The 13878-nt window shown below is 41.4% G+C and overlaps 1 protein-coding gene across 3 annotated transcripts in view; it reads right to left on the minus strand.

The window, feature by feature from the left end:
* The window catches only part of LOC126109597 (uncharacterized), a 115842-nt gene that overhangs the window by 84172 nt on the left and 17792 nt on the right, over positions 1-13878 (minus strand). For all 3 annotated transcript variants that reach the window (XM_049914639.1, XM_049914638.1, XM_049914637.1), the window contains one exon: positions 6383-6753. In XM_049914639.1, coding sequence (XP_049770596.1) covers positions 6383-6744 — 362 coding nt within the window. In that variant the 5' untranslated portion in view covers positions 6745-6753. The remainder of the gene's footprint in view (positions 1-6382; positions 6754-13878) is intronic.

Raw genomic sequence — 13878 nt, forward strand, 5'->3', positions numbered from 1 at the left:
ACAAACTGTCAAACACCTACCGAAAGTGGAGTGTTTCCTACCTGTTAAGTACCTTAACCTGTGAATGTTTAGTCTGTCAGTGGACATTGAGGATGTGGAACATCTCATTCTACAAATAACATGCTCCTCAACTGGTGGGTTGCTGGAAGCTCTACATCACTGTTCTATTTAATATTCTACATTATAAATACAAGGACGGTTTGTCAAGTCTGGTAAGTTTCCACGAATAAATGGGACATTTCTGTTGTGGCTTTGTGGTCAGTAAGCTCGATTATTCTAAGGATCGTATAAAGAATTTCAGCAATTTACATCATACAGTTGATTGTTGACAGCCGTCTGAATTAGTCAGTGTCTTGACTGTTATTGAAAATGGAGTTTCGGGCTGTTATTAAACATATTCATTTTAAGGGTCGGATTGCCATACAAATCAATATAGAATTGGATGAAGTTCACGATGACTCCGCACCATCATTAAAGATCATTTGGTGGGGAGGCTTGCGCGCCTCAACGATACAGATAGCCGTACCGTAGGTACAACCACAACGGAGGGGTATCAGTTGAGAGGCAAGACAAACGTGTGGTTCCTGAAGAGGGGCAGCAGCCTTTTCAGTAGTTGCAGAGGCAACAGTCTAGATGATTGACTGATCTGGCCTTGCAACACTAACCAAAATGGCCTTGCTGTTCTGGTACTGTGAACAACTGAAAGCAAGGGGAAACTACAGCCATAATTTTTCCCGAGGGCATGCAGCTTTACTGTATGATTAAACAATGATGATGGCGTCCTCTTGGGTAAAATATTCCTGAGGTAAAATAGTCCCCCATTCGGATCTCCGGGCGGGGGCTACTCAAGAGGACGTAATTATCAGGAGAAAGAAAACTGGCGTTCTACGGATCGGAGTGTGGAATGTCAGATCCCTTAATTGGGCAGGTAGGTTAGAAAATTTAAAAAGGGAAATGGATAGGTTAAAGTTAGATATGGTGGGAATTAGTGAAGTTCGATGGCAGGAGGAACAAGACTTTTGATCAGGTGAATACAGGATTATAAATACAAAATCAAATAGGGGTATTGCAGCAGTAGGTTTAATAATGAATAAAAAAATAGGAGTACGGGTAAGCTACTACAAACAGCATAGTGAACTCATTATTGTGGCCAAGATAGACACGAAGCCCATGCCTACTACAGTAGTACAAGTTTATATGCCAACTAGCTCTACAGATGACGAAGAAATTGATGAAATGTATGATGAGATAAAAGAAATTATTCAGGTAGTGAAGGGAGGCGAAAATTTAATAGTCATGGGTGACTGGAATTCGAGAGTAGGAAAAGGGAGAGAAGGAAACATAGTAGGTGAATATGGATTGGGGCTAAGAAATGAAAGAGGAAGCCGCCTGGTAGAATTTTGCGCACAGCATAACTTAATCATAGCTAAAACTTAGTTCAAGAATCATGAAAGAAGGTTGTATACATGGAAGAACCCTGGAGATACTAAAAGGTATCAGATAGATTATATAATGGTAAGACAGAGATTTAGGAACCAGGTTTTAAATTGTAAGACATTTCCAGGGGCAGATGTGGACTCTGACCACAATCTATTGGTTATGACCTGTAGATTAAAACTGAAGAAACTGCAAAAAGGTGGGAATTTAAGGAGATGGGACCTGGATAAACTGAAAGAACCAGAGATTGTACAGAGTTTTAGGGAGAGCATAAGGGAACAATTGACAGGAATGGGGGAAAGAAATACAGTAGAGGAAGAATGGGTAGCTCTGAGGGATGAAGTAGTGAAGGCAGCAGAGGATCAAATAGGTAAAAAGACGAGGGCTAGTAGAAACCCTTGGGTAACAGAAGAAATATTGAATTTAATTAATGAAAGGAGAAAATTTTAAAAATGCAGTAAATGAAGCAGGCAGAAAGGAATACTAACGTCTCAAAAATGAGATCAACAGGAGGTGCAAAATGGCTAAGTAGGCATGGCTAGAGGACAAATGTAAGGATGTAGAGGCTTATCTCACTAGGGGTAAGATAGATACTGCCTACAGGAAAATTAAAGAGACCTTTGGAGAAAGGAGAACCACTTGCATGAATATCAAGAGCTTTGATGGAAACCCAGTTCTAAGCAAAAAAGGGAAAGCAGAAAGGTGGAAGGAGTATATAGAGGGTCTATACAAGGGCGATGTACTTGAGGACAATATTATGGAAATGGAAGAGGATGTAGATAAAGATGAAATGGGAGATATGATACTGCGTGAAGAGTTTGACAGAGCACTGAATGACCTGAGTCAAAACAAGGCCCCGGGAGTAGATAACATTCCATTACAACTACTGAGAGCCTTGGGAGAGCCAGTCCTGACAAAATTCTACCATCTGGTGAGCAAGATGTATGAGACAGGCGAAATACCCTCAGATTTCAAGAATATAATAATTCCAATCCCAAAGAAAGCAGGTGTTGACAGATATGAAAATTACTGAACTATCAGTTTAATAAGTCACAGCTGCAAAATACTAACGCGAATTCTTTACAGACGAATGGAAAAACTTGTAGAAGCCGACCTCAGGGAAGATCAGTTTGGATTCCGTAGAAATGTTGGAACACATGAGGCAATACTGACCCTACGACTTATCTTAGAAGCTAGATTTAGGAAAGGCAAACCTACGTTTCTAGCATTTGTAGACTTAGAGAAAGCTTTTGACAATGTTGATTGGGATACTCTCTTTCAATTTCTGAAGGTGGCAGGGGTAAAATACAGGGAGCGAAAGACTATTTACAATTTGTACAGAAAGCAGATGGCAGTCATACGAGTCGAGGGCTATGAAAGGGAAGCAGTGGTGGGGAAGGGAGTGAGACAGGGTTGTAGCCTATCCCCGATGTTATTCAAACTGTATATTGAGCAAGCAATAAAGGAAACAAAGGAAAAGTTCAGAGTAGGTATTAAAATCCATGGAGAAGAAACAAAAACTTCGAGGTTCGCCGATGACATTGTAATTCTGTCAGAGACAGCAAAGGACTTGGAAGAGCAGTTGAATGGAATGGACAGTGTCTTGAAAGGAGGGTATAAGATGAACATCAACAAAAGCAAAATGAGAATAACGGAATGTAGTCGAAGTAAGTCGGGTGACGCAGAGGGAATTACATTAGGAAATGAGACACTTAAAGTAGTAAAGGAGTTTTGCTATTTGGGGAGCAAAATAACTGATGATGGTCGAAGTAGAGAGGATATTAAATGTAGACTGGCAATGGCAAGGAAAGCGTTTCTGAAGAAGAAAAATTTGTTAACATCGAGTATTGATTTAAGTGTCAGAAAGTCGTTTCTGAATGAAAGTATTTGTATGGAGTGTAGTCATGTATGGAAGTGAAACATGGACGATAAATAGTTTGGACAAGAAGAGAATAGAAGCTTTCAAAATGTGAAGCTACAGAAGAATGCTGAAGATTAGATGGGTAGATCACATAACTAATGAGGAGGTACTGAATAGAATTGGGGAGAAGAGGAGCTTGTGGCACAACTTGACTAGAAGGAGGGATCGGTTGGTAGGACGTGTTGAGGCATCAAGGGATCACCAATTTAGTATTGGAGGGCAGCGTGGAGGGTAAAAATCGTAGAGGGAGACCAAGAGATGAATACACTAAGCAGATTCAGAATGATGTAGGCTGCAGTAGGTACTGGGAGATGAAGAAGCTTGCACAGGATAGAGTAGCATGGAGAGCTGCATCAAACCAGTCTCAGGACCGAAGACCACAACTACATGAGGGATAACGTTCAGATATCTGCAGATATGTTCTGTATGCACAAAATTTTTTCAGTTTCTGACATCGGCTGGAAACACAAGATAAAAATACTGCGTACAAAGATAAGACGCTACTGGAAACTTTTAGAAACCAGAGCACGTGGCATTTTGAGTTGCAGGGAGAATAGCAGTGAATGGCAAAGGAGTTTTGAAGTTCTACAATAAATGCATCTGGGCACACTTATCAGTACTAGTCAACATGCATTATACTTTCTGGCTTTCATCAGACTGACAGTGAGCTGATACACCTGTTTGTGGATATTTTAACTCATTTATCTCAGGAAAGGCCACACTTTTCTTTCTGTGTCAATTTTTAGTTATACCCTGATGGGGATTGCAACAGCGGGGTATCATTTTTTTTTTTTTTTCATTTCACTCAGATCTTCACAGTGTCAGGTACAGCCACCTTCTACGACAGTGAGTGACTGCGGGAAGACGGCAGCCACTTTATCGAGATATCTTACATTCTTTATTGCAAAATTCAAATAAAAAATAAATATTTATTGTGATCCTCGAAACTTTCCTAGTGTAAAATGTATTCCACAAAGTTTCAAGATCGCAGCCAGGTAACGTCGACTTCCAGCCGCGATACTTCAGCTGACGATCGTCAAGCCGTCTCCGGTCGAGTGTTTCACCCCGGAGATTGCTATTTCACGTCCCTAACTTTATACCGAAAGTTGTCACAATGACGCACGCACGACGGCAGCTGCTACACGAACGACCTGTGTCAATTTTAGTGTGCTTTCCAAATATTGCTGTGTGTATAAGGTGCACGTGCATCCCTAATGTGACACTACCTGCACATTCTCTACCAGACTGTGCACTTGACAAGTTAAAATTCGGATACCAAAATTAATAACACTTTATTAATTTTAATATCCCAATTTTAACTCCATCGGTGCACGTTCTGACAGAGAGCGAAGCACGTAGTCTCACATTTGGCATACGCCTGCACACCCTCAATGGAACAGTATTCGAAGACTGTGCAGCAGCTGCTTTCGCACGTGCATCTCCGCACCAATTTTTGGCATAAAGGTGGCAATGTGAACTAGTAATCTTCGGAGCAAAACCCTCACCTGAAATACCGTGGCAAGAAGTGGACATTATCCGGCCGTAGTTCCGAAGCTTCACCGAATGAATATTTACGGCAAATAAACTCTATCGTGTGCTGTCACGGTAAAGCAGTATTCGTCTGTCGATCGAAATGTACAGATCTGTCACTCGATTGTACGAAGTGGGGTGAAAGCACTTGTCTGTACCGAAACTAACTAACTCCGATTCAGTAAGATCTATTAAAGAAAAAGAACCGAGTGGGGCTACTTCCCGAAGAACTTACTTTATTTTGTAAAACTGGTATTGCGAAATGAATCTAACTGAAGTTTGCACAAGGTGAGTGATACGAAGTTTTTTCATATCGAGTACCCGAAGAGACTACATTAGAAGAAATTGATCTTTCCAGAAGGCCTCTTCTCTTCTAAATCGAGTAACTCAGATGTTCGAGAAAAGGAAGAACCCGGAACAATTTATTTCGGTAACGAATTAGTTCACAGTTTTGAAATGTCCTGCAGCCTATACCGGTGAAGTCCATTAAGTACTCGATCAATTAAGCTTCAAAGACCAATATTAAGTCACAACAAATAGAGTGTGATGAAATATCGATTCAGTTGACAGAAACACGACAAACTTCGTTTTTTGAAACTCGGTGCCAGATTAGATTAAAGCTGTCTGCCGTACTGGGGTTCGAATCCTTACTGTCGCCTCTGACTGTCCGGGCGTGCCTCGCAACCCACCCTCACAGCTTTACTCCTGCCAGTGCCTCATCTCCGAAAACTTTCAAATTTCACAGAATCTCTCTTGTTTCACTTTTTAGACCGGATACAATTCTCCGGCCTGTGGCTAAGCCATTTCTCTTTCGGGAGAGCTGTCCCTGCAAAGCACTCGGGGCACTTTTGTGAACTCGTAAGCTGGGAAAGAAGCAAAGTTGTGGGGAGAAATCCCGACTTGTGCGGCTAGCGAAGTTCATTCGACAAGAATGTCGCTCACAGAAAGCGACGTTCCGGATCCCGGTCCTGCTACGGCACAAATTTTTAATCTTCCAAAATCTTCTCAGTGTTCGGACAGTATCAAATTGGAATTAGAACTCCAGCTTTTGAAGACTGACACTGTCTTCTTTGTCCACACCTCAATACCAGCCCAGGGAGTGGGAGGGAGAGGGGGGGGGGGGGGGGTGCCGACTACCACATTACTGCTGATCACCCACACTTGCACATGTGAATCCTGTACTCCAGATGATGTCACTGCCAACAGATGTTAGAATTCTGGGCAATGTCTCCTGAACAGCAATGAGCTCAGCTTGTACACCATTTGGATATCACTCCTGCCAGACAGGCATCTCCTGATGAAGATGACAATGTTAATCTTTGAAAATTCTAGTTTTTATTCTGATTTTATGTGGTCAGAACACTGAGAAAATTTTATACAAAAATGCCACCAGGAAATTTCAATGTCATAGCACAGACAGTGCTGCAGAATGGAAGATTCATTCTCGAATCCTCATTACTGCTCAGCAAGTAACACCGAATTGTAGGTTCTTACCTGACAACGTACTTCTTGTTAAGCCACAAGTGAGCATCCTGGGCCAGAATTTTCCAGCGAGTGCACACCTTCTGTAAAACTTCGATGTTTTCACTGAAGCTCATGTATGAGAAGATTTCTACCACAAGTTCATCTGGGAGGTCATCAATAGTGGTGCCCCTTTTGTCCAGTTTCGAAGTGCTACTGCCCGCTCGTAGCGGACTGTCTCGTTCCGAACGGCTCGTGTTATTCGGTTGGAGGTTCGAAAGCAGCGGCACATCTGATACATTGTCCCTGTCTGCAGCAGACGTAGGAGAGACACTGCTGTCAGAAGTCGTATTGGCATTCTCTGATGCTCTCGAAGACAGACTAGAAGAGCTCATGGTTGTAACCTGTAACAACCAAAACAAATTTCACAAGAATGTAGTATAACTCCACTTTTGAAACATAAAAGCTTGCACTGTAACTCCAAATGCGGTGCTGTTTAAACCGTTCAAGACAAACAAACAGCACTACCGGTTAACGGTTTCCACAGTCTCCAAATCTAGCAGAAAATCCAGAGAGATTCTGGTCATATGTAAAGTGTACCAGCAGAAAGACACAATCAATACCTTCACTCCATGATAACAACTGGGATAATACTGATGACAGTACCACTAAAGTAGAGTATGCCGATACAATAACTTCACATTTAGCAATCGTATACAACCGCTCACCCATTGTAAATTCTGTGCCTAAAGACTGGGAAGTTGCACAAGTCACACAAATACTCGAGAAAGGAAATAGGAGTAATCTCATTAAGTAGTTAGTACTATTAGCAAGGACTGTCAAAATTACACCATATTTTTAGATTTTCGGAAGACTTTTGGCACAGTTCCTCACAAGCGACCTCTAATCAAATTGCATGCCTATGGAGTACCATCTCAATTGTGCAAATGGATTTGTGATTTCCTGTCAGAAAGATCACAGTTCTTAGTAACTGATGGTAAGTCATTGAGTAAAACAGAAGTAATATCTGGCATTCCCCAAGGGAATGTTATAGACCCTCTGCTGTTCCCAACTAACATAAAATTATTTAGAAGACAATCTGACTAGCCCTCTTATATTGTTTGCAGATGATGCTGTCATTTACTGTCTAATAAAGTTACCAGGTGATGAAAGCAAATTTCAAAATGAAATGATATTTTTCAAATGTACTGAGATCCATTATTCAAAAAGGGAATGACCGAGGATATGGGATATTACTGTCCATCTCTCTTGTACAGTCTTCTCTAAAGTGTTGGAAAATACTGCAGAAAAACAAATTCAAAAACATCTTACTATAAATGATGCAATTAGATAGATAAAAAAATCTACTCACCAAGCAGCAGCAGCAGCAGAACACATATATAAAAAGTATTGTGTATGCAAGCTTTTGGAGCCAGTGGCCCTTTCTTCTGGCAGATGGAACAGTCACCCAGAACCCCAAGTCAGGGGAGATTTACCAGACGGGATGAGAAGGAAAGACTGATTGTTGGGGACTGCAACGGGAAAGATTTGAAAACCTGAGAGCTTAAAGATGGAAGACAAGGTAATACGCAAAACAGTGAGCACTACTAAAACATCATGCACGAGTTAAAAAAGGAGTCAAAAGCTAAGTGCATTGTATGTAACAGAGGTAAGAGGGGGAGGGGGGGGGGCAGTGACAATTAGACAGGTCAGGAAACAAAAGTAGTAGAAAACTAAAAATGGAGTGGAAAAAGGAGTAGTTACAATGAAGAAATGCAGAGACAGATGGAACTAGTGTAAATTAAGACCAGGTGGATGGCGAGAACTGAGGACATGTTGTAGTGCTAGTTCCCACCTACAGATTTCTGAGAAACTGGTGTCTGGGGGAAGAAACCAGATAGCGCGTGTAGGGAAACAGGCTGTCACATTGTAGGGCATGCTCTCCAACAGGATATTGTGTGTTGCCGGTATGCACCCTCTGCCTATGTCCATTAATCCTGACTGATAACTGAGTGGTGGTCATGCCATTGTAAAAGGCCGAACAGTTCTTACGTGACAACTGGTATATGACGTGTCATTTCATATGTGGCTCTTCCTTTGGTAATGTACGTTATGCCAGTTACTTGGCTAGAATAGTGGTAGTAGGAGGATACATAGGGCAAGTCTTCCAAGGGACGATAACAGGGGTAGGAGCCACATGGTAAGGAAGTGGGTGCAAAAGGAGCATAGGGTCTGACAAGGATATTGCATAGATTGGGACAGAATGGATCTCATTTCAGGGCACAATTTTAGGAATTCACAGCCTTGTCGAAGAAGCTGGTTAATACATTCAAGACCGGGATAATACTGAGTCACAAATGGTGTCTTCTTAAGTTGTTTTTTGCAGGGATCTGCAAAATCAGGAATGGCTGTGATGGTCTGGGAAATCTGCTTTTGAACTAGGCCGGTGGAGTAATTACGTCAAGTGAAGGCAGAGGTGAGAATGGAGGTGTACTGATGTAAAGAGTTTGCATCTGAACTGACACGTTTGCCTCAAATGCCAAGGCTATATGGGACGGAATATTTGACATGGAAAGAATGGTAACTGTCAAAATGTAAGTACTGCTGTTTGTTAGTAGGTTCAATATGTCCAACATGGTGGCCAACGTGAAAGTTCAACATGTTTCTGCGGAGAAGAGAGTTGATTTTGCCGTTAAAATGAAGGTGTGTGCAAATTGTACTGATGAAATTACGAAGTTAAACAAATGTGTGTCCAGCTTACAATTTATAATCAGTGCTCTGAAAGTGAATATCTCGAATTTTCGGCTTGGAAAAAGTGAGCCAAATATTCGACAAGTTCCACAAAGCATCACGCCTGCTAGTGAAAAGTGGATTAAAGTCACTTACAAAAACAGCACACAAGAACTGCAAAATCGTGTGAATGGTAAAAGTACCAGTGAAACAATATTTGTGCACGAGAACCCTTTTGAAGTGCTTTCAACTGTAGACTGTGATATCTCAACGAGCTATTTCGAACCACATGGAAAGAAAAAGGACATCAGAAACAAAGAATGACAGAGTCACTTTCAACCACAGGGAAAAAAACAGTTCCACTGTGAGTAGTCGCCGATAGTGAATCAAAATCAAGTGTTCCTCAAGTTGGGTTACTGACTAATATGGACAAAAAAGACAAAACAAATAGTGCCACCACACAACATCCAAGTACCAGTACGCCTAAAAACTTATCATTCACCAGCAAGAAAGTGTAAAATAGACCTGTTTGCAGATAGCCAAGGACGAAACATAGCAGCCGAATTTCAGTCCAGAGGCAGTCACAAAATAACTAGCACAGTGAAACCAGGTGCAAAATTTCAGGCAATGGTTTAAATGGCTCTGAGCATATAGAACTTAACATCTGAGGTCATCAGTCCCCTAGAACTTAGATCTACTTAAACCTAACTAACCTAAGGGTATCACACACGTTCATGCACTAGGTAGGATTCGAAACTGTGACCGTAGCGGTCGCGCGGTTCTAGACTGAAGCACCTAGAACCACTCAGCCACACCGGCCGGCTTTTCAGGCAATGACTTCCATGAACCATGACATCAAAACAGCAACTACAAATAACGACTTTTTTGTGTTCTTAGCAGGAACAAATGACATAGTAAAAAAGGAAATGAAAGACCTAGTGATCTCACTTAAAAGAAGGCTACGTGAGCCGAGTTGTTCCACATCGACATGACTTGCCAATCTGGTCGTGTGTTAATAAAGAAGTGAAGCGAAAATTAACAGATCCTAAATATAGGCACGAATTCAAAAATGTTACATTTGTGGACATAAGCTGTGTAGGAAGAAGATTCCACACATCCCATTGCTTACATTTCATCAGACTACGGAAGGACTTACGTTATAAAATGGATCCAAGAACTAGTGACCAGCAAATTGAATGTGCAGTTTTGTGCTACACAGGCAATCCCTCTCAAGGACAAAAATAATGAATACTTGAGAGAATCAACCATGAAATGCCAGGTCAGTAAAACAATACATCAGCAGGACAAGGCTGATGTTTCTTTAAGATAATAAAACCTTCCACCAGCGCAACACCAGATGCAAGTGTATGTGTTTCATATGTGCCTCAAGCAGACATCAGTCCACACAAGAATAATTTATCATTTTTGCATTATAATGTACAGGATTTAGGAAACAAACTAGATGCTTTTGAATCATTTATCACAGGACTATCTCCACGTGTAGTAATAGTTATACAATGCCAGAAAACAGTGAACAACATTCAATATTGCGAATTAGAAGGCTAAAACCTAGCTACGTTCTACTGCAGAACACACAATAAAGGTGGTGCTGTTGGCATCTACTGAAGAAAAGGCAAGTTAGATTAAATGATTATATTAGATTAGATTAGTTTTTCATTCCATAGAACCGTGCTGAGGAGATCCTTGTGGATGTGGAACATGTCATAACCACCACCACCACCACCACCACCACCACCACGGAAAAGTGCTATGGGGGAACAATTTCTTTGTTGACAAAGATTTCGAAATTGCAATTCTTAAAATCACATTTTGTACTGCTCCTCTCTATGTTATAGGTGTATATAGATCCCCTTGTGGAAAACTTGATGCTTTTCTGAAATCACTTGATGGAGTTTTAAGTAAATTAATGTCAGGCCGTAGAAGTGTAAATCCTGTCACACTGGGAGATCTGAACATCGACACTTTACATGATGGTCAGGAAAACAAATGTTTTACAGATTGTATTCTGTCTCATGGGGCTTAAGATCTTCTGGATGAGTACCCACCATAGTAGGTAACACACATAGTAGTTCAATTGATCATGTTACCACAAAATATGACCACATCATCTCAACAGACGTAATAAATTGTCACCTCTCAAATCATTTAGGCCAAACAGTAGCATTAAAATGTAATACCAAATTCAAACGAAGAAATTATGGAATACGGGGAGTAGCTCACAATTGGTTCACATCTTACTTTAACAACAGACAGCAAACAGTCATTATCATACACAATGTTGAGAATAGCTATGATGTGGGGTCTGACTGAGGCACAGTTGTGTTCAACATTGGCATTGTTTCAAATACTGCAGTTTATGACTTACGTTCATGGCTTGTAGAAAATAAACTAGTGCTAAATCACAATAAGACTCAGTTTCTGACACATAATTCAATAAAACCTGACATTTTAATTTCACAGAATGGGTATACAATTTGTGAAACTGAACAGTTCTAATTTCTAGGTGTTCAGATAGATAGTAAAATGCTGACGTTCAGGATCTTGGGTCACAAGTGGTGCTCCAAAAACGAACAGTAATACTGTGCATTGACTGTCTGCCGTGGAGGAACGTAATGCATTAGGACAACACCGTCACAGTCGTACACGAGAATCACCGTAACTTTAGATTGCTGCATTTGCACCATCAACAGAACAGGCTCTGCTAACGGTACACTATGCCTTTCACATCACTGGCAATGGGTTCTACACAATGCTGGTGACTACTTTGAAGCACAATAACATGTGCAAACATGTAACTCTTTTGTATCGGTTGTGAATAAATAGTTGCCACTATTTAAGTTCCAACCCTCGTATATTCTTTACTGGCATTTCTTGTTAACTATATCAGCTTATTACCAAGAATTAGCAACTTTCACTCAGTTAATACTACGCATAAATCCAATCTGCATTTGGATTGCACTTTCTCGACTCTTGTGCATAAAGGTGTGCAGTATACTGTTACATCCATTTCCAATAAGTTACCACAAGGATTCAAAAACCTTAGCAGTAATCCACACTTTCAAATCAAAACTAAAGTGTTTTCTCTCGGATCACTACTTCTTTTCTGTTGAGGAGTTCCTTGAAAAATTAAGCCGATTCCTGTGTTATATTGTTGATTGCATTTACATAAACTTACGGATTGTCTTTTTTTTCTTTAGTTCATAAACATTTTATTTTATCTATTACGACTTTTATGTTGTAACTTTATGTACTATCACATTCCATGACCTTGGAGATTTGCTCCTCACTTTGGTCCTATGGAACTAGAAGTGCCACGGACCTGCTTTTGCCCAGCACAGTGCAACAACTGGATGTGGTATGGCGTCAACAAGTCATTGAAAGTCCCCTGCAGAAACACTGAACCGTGCAGGCTCTATAGCCATCCATAATTGTGGAAGTGTTGACGGTGCAGGATTTTGTGCGCAAACAGACCTGTCAGTTATGTCCCATAAGTGTCCAATGGCATTCACGTTGCGCGGTCTGGGTGTTCGAACCATTCACTCAAATTGTCCAGAAAGTTCTTCAAACCGGTTGCGAACAAAATTGGGGCCCAGTGACACGGCACATTCTCATCCACAAAAATTCCATCGTGGTTTGGGAATGTGAAGTCCACGAACGGCTGCAAACGGTCTCCGAGTAGCCAAACGTAGCCATTTCCAGCCAATGATCCATTTAAAAACAACCGACACCATTACGGAGCCACCATCAGCTTCCACAGCACCTCGTTGACAAGTCGGGTCCACAGCTCTGTGGGGTCTGCAACACACACTAACCCTACCGTCACCACTTACGAATTGAAATCGGGACTCATTTGACGAGGCCACAATTTTCCAGTCATCTAGGGTCCTACAGACACGGTCAAAACACAGCTGAGGCACTGCAGGCGATGCCGTGGTGTTAACAAAGGCATTCACGTCGGTCGTATGCTGACGTAGCCCATTAATCCCAAATTCCGCTAAACCGTCCCAATGGATACATTTGTCGTATGTCCCCAATTTGGTTTCTGCAGTTATTTCACACAGTGTTACTTCTCTGTCCGCACTGACAACTCGACGCAAACACCGTTACTCTCGGTCGTTAAGTAAAGGCCGTTGCTCACTGCGTTGTCTGCGGTATGAGGTAACGCTGAAATGTGGTATTCGTGGCACACTCTCGACGCTGTGGTTAGCGGAATACTGAATTTCCCTGATGATTTCCAAAATGGAATGCGTATAGCTCCAACTACCATTCCACCTTCAAAGTCTACTAAATCTCATCGTGTGACATCACACATCTTTTCACGTGTATTGCCCCAGTAAAAATGAGAGCTCCACTGATGCACTGCCCTTTTATACCTCGTTTACACGATACTAATCAGTTTGCACTAAACTCTTTCCATTTTGACCACAACTACAGAACTCGCCACAGAGACAATTTATACTCCCGACACAAACACCAGATTATACAGGGTGTACATAAAGTCTGGGAGCACTTATAATTATTTACTGCACAAGAGCCAAACACTGTACAGATATCATACATGTCATTTTGAAGAGAAACCCTGAAAGTTGTTTTTCATCTATAACGCCACAGAGTAGTTTGGTAATTTGCCGATAGTCAGTGCTAGTCGCAAACGTCGAAGCCGTGCTACGGAAGGGGACAGCTGTTTCATGAAATGGCCTCCCCGATCACCAGATCTCACTCCGTGTGACTTTTTTCTGTGGGGACACATTAAAGATCTGGTGTATGTACTGCCCCTA

The sequence above is a fragment of the Schistocerca cancellata genome, chromosome 12 (assembly GCF_023864275.1).
Source record: "Schistocerca cancellata isolate TAMUIC-IGC-003103 chromosome 12, iqSchCanc2.1, whole genome shotgun sequence".
In the NCBI taxonomy this organism is placed as follows: Eukaryota; Metazoa; Arthropoda; class Insecta; order Orthoptera; family Acrididae; genus Schistocerca; species Schistocerca cancellata.